The sequence below is a fragment of the Gossypium arboreum genome, chromosome 9 (assembly GCF_025698485.1).
Source record: "Gossypium arboreum isolate Shixiya-1 chromosome 9, ASM2569848v2, whole genome shotgun sequence".
NCBI classification, from domain to species: Eukaryota; Viridiplantae; Streptophyta; class Magnoliopsida; order Malvales; family Malvaceae; genus Gossypium; species Gossypium arboreum.
Genome location: NC_069078.1, coordinates 17,176,635 through 17,183,197, shown reverse-complemented (window position 1 = coordinate 17,183,197; position 6,563 = coordinate 17,176,635). Strand labels below are relative to the sequence as shown.

The 6,563-nt window shown below is 36.3% G+C and overlaps 1 protein-coding gene across 1 annotated transcript; it reads left to right on the top strand.

Moving 5' to 3' along the window:
- The first annotated feature begins 5,269 nt into the window (after positions 1-5,269).
- LOC108455412 (uncharacterized) lies at positions 5,270-6,547 on the top strand. Its single transcript, XM_017753969.1, has 3 exons — positions 5,270-5,433; positions 5,607-5,724; positions 5,954-6,547. The coding sequence occupies exons 1-3, from the start codon at positions 5,270-5,272 to the stop codon at positions 6,545-6,547; spliced, it is 876 nt and encodes a 291-aa protein (XP_017609458.1).
- The last annotated feature ends 16 nt before the right edge of the window (positions 6,548-6,563 follow it).

Below are 6,563 nucleotides of genomic sequence, written 5' to 3'. Positions count from 1 at the left end.
AAATCATATTCTAGAGTGTAGTAAGATTGAAACACCTTATTCTAATCAACATCAAATAGATGGAGTTTAATAAGGTTTAAAAAACCTTATTCTAAAATAAAATAAAAGAAGTGTAGTTCTATATGAATTTTACTTTTATTTTATTTTACTATTGTATTTTATTTAAATAAAGATTCGGGTCACTTAATTCTAAAATTTGCAAATAATAGTTGTAGACCCAATTTTTAGCCTAGGCCCATACATATACAAAAACCAAAAAATAAAACAAAACATTTACAAATAATAAGCCCAAAATAAAACAACCCAAAACTAAGCTAATTTTTCAGCAAAAAAAAAAAGAAAGAAAGAAACAGATACTGCCTCCCCTCAGCCACTGCCCACGTTCTCTACCCATACTCCATGCCCCTCATTCTACACAACTTCACAACCTGCATTTGAACAAAAAAATAGCAAGAAACTGTTTTTATTTGGCTATAAAGCCTTTAGATTTTGTGGGGAAAAGGGGTTATTTTTTTTTCCTTTTGGGTTTTTGAGGGAAATTGTACACAAAATACATACCAAATCAATAGAAAGCAACCAAAACATACTTCAAAAGGTGATTTAAGGTCCCGTTTTTTCTTTCGATTTTGTTTCTATTTCTTTTTTTCTCTACTGTATGTGAACAATACGAGAGAGGGAGACTCACCTTCGTACTCGCACTGTGGGGGGGCTTCGTCTGTCATCGAATTTGGGGCTAGAAAGCAGAGAGGAAAGTGAAGGAGTTTAGGCATACTCCAAAGCATTTAGGGTTCTTTAAAAAAGGAATAAAGGGGAATAAAGCTTAAAAATGTTTCTTTTTGAAAAGAAAAAAAAAAGGTTTTGAAACAGGTTGAATTTCAAATGAAAATGAAACAGAATTGGGGGGTTCAGTAGGCGCGTTTGACTTGGTCCGCGCATTTTACCTTGAATGGGTAATTTGCACGGCCAGTCCTTCCTATTTGCACAAGTTTTTTAATTAGCCCCGATTTTTGTTTTATTTATTTTATTAAATCGTCCCCGCAATTTGTACGATGTTTCGATTTGGCCCACGCCTGGGTGCTGAGCTTGGGGGTCTAGATGATTTGTGCTTTTGGTCCCTGTGCATTTGTGCACATTGCACTCCAATCCCTTTTCTAATTTCAATGATTTGTTTTATTTATGAAGTATACCCTTTATTTTATCTTTTATTTTAATTGAGTTTTTTATTTGTATAATTCATTATTTCTTTAATTTATTTAGCATTCAACTTTTAAAAAATTTATTTAAACATATGTTTTGAATTACTTTATTATTATTATTATTATTATTATTATTATTATTATTATTATTATTATTACTTTGTTATTTATTTGTTTCAATTGTAAAGTATAATTTTAAAATTCTATTTTATGTAGTATTATTCTAAATTCTTGTATAATATTCAATTAAAATACTTTTATATTTTATTATTGTACATATATAATTATGATGAAATTAGTTTTATTTCATATACATTGTTAATTCTATTTTATTTTTATAGTTACTTTTAAATCTATTTAACATATATATATATATATATATATTTTTTTTTCAAATCTGCTATGTAAATATTCTCTTTTAAATTTTTTTTATATATATTTTTAAATTTATTTATGTATAATTCAGTTCTCTTTAAAGGATCAATGTATATTTTATTAATTTAAAATATTTTAGCATCGTGGTGTATATCATTTGCATTTTTTTAATATGTTTTTCCCATTTTCATATATACATGTTTAGTTAAATTAACTTGTCTATGTTCTATATTTTTTCCCTCTTACGTAATATATATATTTTAATAATTATTCATATATTGTTAGTTTTTATATGCATATAAGTTATTTCAAATTTCTGCTTGGGTTATTTCTTTGTATATATTTAATAGTCTTTAAATTGTCTATATCATTGATTCCTAAGTCTTGTGTTGTCTTGCATATTATGGTGTCTTTAAATTCATTTTTTTTTTTTGTAACTATCAATTGGAAAAAACCTCTAAAACAAAGGCAATGTTTGACATTTTGGAATTTGGAAAATCATGCCCTAACGTGTTGGGCTTCAATTTTCCGCTTGCCCAAAATAGTCAAATGTTCCTTTAAAATTTCATTTATATTTTTTTAAATTTTAAAATAAAGGCAATGTTCTATGTTTGGAAATTCGAGAAATTGTGCCCTAACGTGCTGGGTTTCGTTTTTTTCGTTGGGCCAAATAATGGAATACCCTTTTCGTGGCGTTTTGGAAATCGTAAAGTGATCTCAGCTTTTAGGAGGCTTAAAATATCATGTCCTAACGTGCTGGATGTGGTATTTTATTCGTTCGAAATGAGTGAACCTTAAAATCCAATTCAAATTGTTCATACATTTTTTAAAGGAATCGTATTTTAAATTTTTTCTAAATTTTCGACGATAAGACATTCCATAATCAATTGGTACCAATTTTGGGCGTTACGGGGGTGCTAACCCTTCCTCGTACGTAACCGACTCCCGAACCCTTTTTCTCAATTTTCGTAGATCTAAAATTATTATTTTAATAAATCAAGTATTTTTTTAAAATGATCAACCTCAAGGTGATCTGATTACACCTCAAAAAAGGTCTGTGGCGACTCCATAATTCATTTTTAAAGTCGATCCTTATTTTTTCCAAAACTTTAAAAATGGTTTCGACAGCTTGGCGACTCCACTGGGGATAATAAGAGAGTTAAGCCGTAAAACTGATTATTTTCTGTCCTTTTATCGAAAATTTAAAATTTAGATTTTAACATACGATCATTTTATTGCATTTCATGGATTCTATGGTTTTTGATTATTTTATTTGTGTTTTACATTTGGAGTTTTGTTTTTATATTCCTTTGCATCATCTTGCATGACCGTTGTAGTCGCACCTTCTTAAGTGGGAGTGAGAAACTATGCCTTCATGAGGTTTTCACCTCCGCATGGGCTAGTGGACTGCTTTCGGGATACATCTGTACCTATGTCTTCGTGAGGTTTTCACCTCCGCATGGCCATAGGGAAATGTATTCCCCTGAACTGAACTCGATCCGCATGAGCCTATAATGGGTGAGGGTTGAGGAATCTGCTGGTTCAGGTACCATTTCCTTAGAACCGAGCCACATATAGTGAACTCTAGGAGCCCGCCCTAGGTAGAGCTATGTTGAACTCTAGTGATTACCCAGTTAGGTGTTTAATTTTTTTTCCTATTTGCTTAAATTTTTATTTCTTTGATACTAACTTGTTGTGTTTTGTTATGATTATGTTTTGCATGTCATTTCATATTAAAGAGGTGTCGATTTCTGTTCGGTTGCTAAATTAGAAAGCTTGTTATGGAGAGTGAATTCCTTGATAAAGTAGAGGATAATGCAGCTATCCGTATGTGGTCAGAGAAGATGCAACTTAAGAAAGGGGATAGCCTAGCTGAGGGGTATACATCGGGGTTGTCGGGCTTCACTCGCATCAACGTGACCCAAAACGAGTTCCAGGAATTGAGGGATATATGGGCTCGTTGGGATGATGAGACCAAGCAGCTATTCTATCAAAGTTATGGTGACTTACCCTACCTGCTTGATATCAAGGTCGACAAGTACTTGTTTCGGGCCATGGCTCAATTTTGGAACCCGGCATATAGTTGTTTCACTTTCGGAAAGGTGGACTTGGTGCCTACTATAGAGGAGTATACAGCTTTGCTTCGTTGTCCAAATGTTCAAGTCGACAAAGTTTATTGCAAGGCTGCTAGTGCCCCAGCTTTTGTAAAGAAGTTAATGAGTATCACTGGGATGAGTGAACAATGGGTTATAGCTCGAATTCAGCAAAAGGGTGATAGTAGGTGCATTCCTTGGGTAAGTTTGAGGGACCTGATCGTGGCACCTCCAGATACAGGGAGGAAAGTTGACGTCTTCGCCTTCAGTATCTATGGCTTGGTGATTTTTCCCAAGGCTTTAAGGCATATAGATGAAGTAGTTTCCGATTTCTTTGATCGACTTGACAAAGGAATCACACCGGTGCCAGCAGTTCTTGCTGAGACATTCAGATCCTTGAGTGCATGTCGGAAGGCAAGTGAAGGTAGATTTATAGGGTGTACACAGTTATTGTTGGCTTGGTTCCACAGCCACTTTTGGAAAGTGGATAAGGTTTCCTATCGGGTTTTTTCCGAAAGTTACTCCCCGTTAAAGGAGATAGCAGCCATGTCTAGGAGAGATGACATATCAGAGAAAAATTGGATCGCGCTCCTCCGAAATCTTCAGGAAGAGGATGTTGAGTGGGGAGCTCCTTGGTTTGTTCCTGATGAGATCCTCTATCAGTGTGGGAGTTTTGATTAGGTACCCCTACTTGGAATTTGGGGAGCTGCTGGATATGCCCCTTAACTCTTTTTAAGACAATACAGGTCAAGGCAGTTTATACTGATGACACATGGATTAGCCCAGAGTGAATTTGCGTATAGGGAGAAGAATTATAAGAAGAAGGTTCAAGAGATTTCTGATGCATGGAAACAGACGCGACGGATGAAGAGATTGGCTGTTGGATCAATGACGACTCCTGAATACAATGGGTGGTCGAGTAAAAGAGTTAATGATAATATCCCCGAGCCGAGTTTAGAGGATGTTCGTACAATGGAAGAATATTTGTAAGTAATCCCTTCCGAGCTTGAAATCGTAAAACGGGACTTCGAAGAGAGAAATACAGAGTTAGGGAAAAAGATAGAACAATTAGAGGAGGAAAAAATGCATTTGAGATTGGATGCCGATGTTCAGAAACTCGAGGCCTAGAAGTTGAGAAAAGGGAAAAGGAAGGTTGAGGAAGACCTGGACAGTCTGAAAACTGATTACAAGAAGCTACGTATATCGATGAGAACTGCCAAGTTAGGGAAGACTTCAGAGCAGTGGCGACAAGAAGTTCAAGAGGAAAAGGCTAGAGCTGATCAGTGGGAAAAGAGGTTACATGATGCTTGAGCACGTGAAAGCGCTTTAAAGAAGTGTTTGGCTGAAGGCTAAGGTGAGAAAGAGAAGTTGGAAGCTCGGGTGGCGAAGCTAGAAAAGGCCCTGCATCAGCACCGTGGTCGTAACTCTGATATTGAATTAAACGCCAGCCTGAATAGAATCGAAGATTTGAAAGGGAAGTTAGAAGAGCTCGAGACTGCACTACAAAACTGTGAGCTTCGAATTGAATTACTTGAGTCGAACAATGAGCAGTGGAAGGAACAGCTCCATCAATCGTAGGACCAAGTCAGAGATAAAGATCACATCATGGGTAAAGCTGTGGCTCAGATTCGAGAAGTGGCTGATTATTTACAGACCTTAGCGGTTCAGGCTGATGTCCTAAATGTGAAGTATGAGTTAGAGTCGGACCAGGGTTGTGAGCTAGCTTACCTTCTTAAGAAAGTTAAAGCTTTGAGCATTAGGGCTAAGCTGTATATGTGATCTATTTTATGTAAAGGATTTTGCTTTTTAATAAAGTTTTTTAAATGGAATTGAATCAGAATCGACGTCTCTTTAGTTTTGCATTCATTTCATGCATTTGCATTTCATCGCATCATGTGCATTAAATTTCACAAAAGAATCCTGATTAAAAATTGTATTATAGTTACCCTGGAACATCAATACTACACACAGAAAAAGTCCAAAGTTATGGATCAAAGATTGGAAAAATTGGAACAAATGCAGAAAGAAATACAGGAACAGATGCAAGCGCAAATGCAAGAGCAATTAGCTAAGATCCAGCAAGATATGAAAGATCAAATGCTAGAATCACTGAGGAGTATGATGAGTGAATTAACTTAGCTACTAGTTGAAAAGCCAGAAAAGGGGAAGAGTCCCATGGTTAATGCTGAAGATGATAGCGGGATTCTTACTTACCCTCCGGATTTCACCCCAACAAACACCTTAGTGCTTCCGCAAAAGGTATCTGTCAGTATCAAACCTTAATATCAGACTGGTACTTCGGCACCGCTAAATTTTCCAACGGGCTCATGTTGTAACCCCGAAGACAATCGTGCAAATCCTACGGTCCCTGACTTCGATGAGGTCGCAGAAGTAGGAAAGGCAGTAGCAGAATTTCCAAAGCGGCTAGAAGACCGATACAAGTGGTTGGAAGAAAAATTCAAGGCGTTGGAAAGCGATGATTATCATTGCGAAATGGATGCCAGGAAGTTGAGCCCGGTCCCGGATTTGGTACTCCCTCCGAATTTTAAAATGGCAGAATTTGAAAAGTACAACGGAACCAGTTTCCCTGAGGCTTATATCATGATGTTTTGTCAGAGAATGACTGGTCATGTCAATAATGATCAGTTATTGATCCACTGTTTCCAAGACAGTTTGGCTAGGGCTGCGGCTAAGTGGTACAATCAATTAAGTCGTACCCAAGTCAAATCATGGAAAGACTTAGCGCAGGCCTTCATGAAACAATATGGCCATGTGACTGACATAGCGCTTGATAGGATCACATTGCAAAACATGGAGAAGAAGTCAAATGAAAGTTTCAGGCAATACGCTCAAAGATGGAAGGAGATTGCTACACAAGTCTAACCCCCACTGTTGGAAA

What these genes read in the sequence shown, in the direction of transcription:
- LOC108455412 (XM_017753969.1), top strand. Translation starts at nt 5,270, where the DNA reads ATGGGTAAAGCTGTGGCTCAGATTCGAGAAGTGGCTGATTATTTACAG. An exon ending in TTGAGCATTAGGGCTAAGCT is followed by an intron (nt 5,434 to 5,606) that starts GTATATGTGATC and finishes ATTGTATTATAG; the next exon opens with TTACCCTGGAACATCAATAC. An exon ending in ATGCAAGCGCAAATGCAAGA is followed by an intron (nt 5,725 to 5,953) that starts GCAATTAGCTAA and finishes CCTTAATATCAG; the next exon opens with ACTGGTACTTCGGCACCGCT.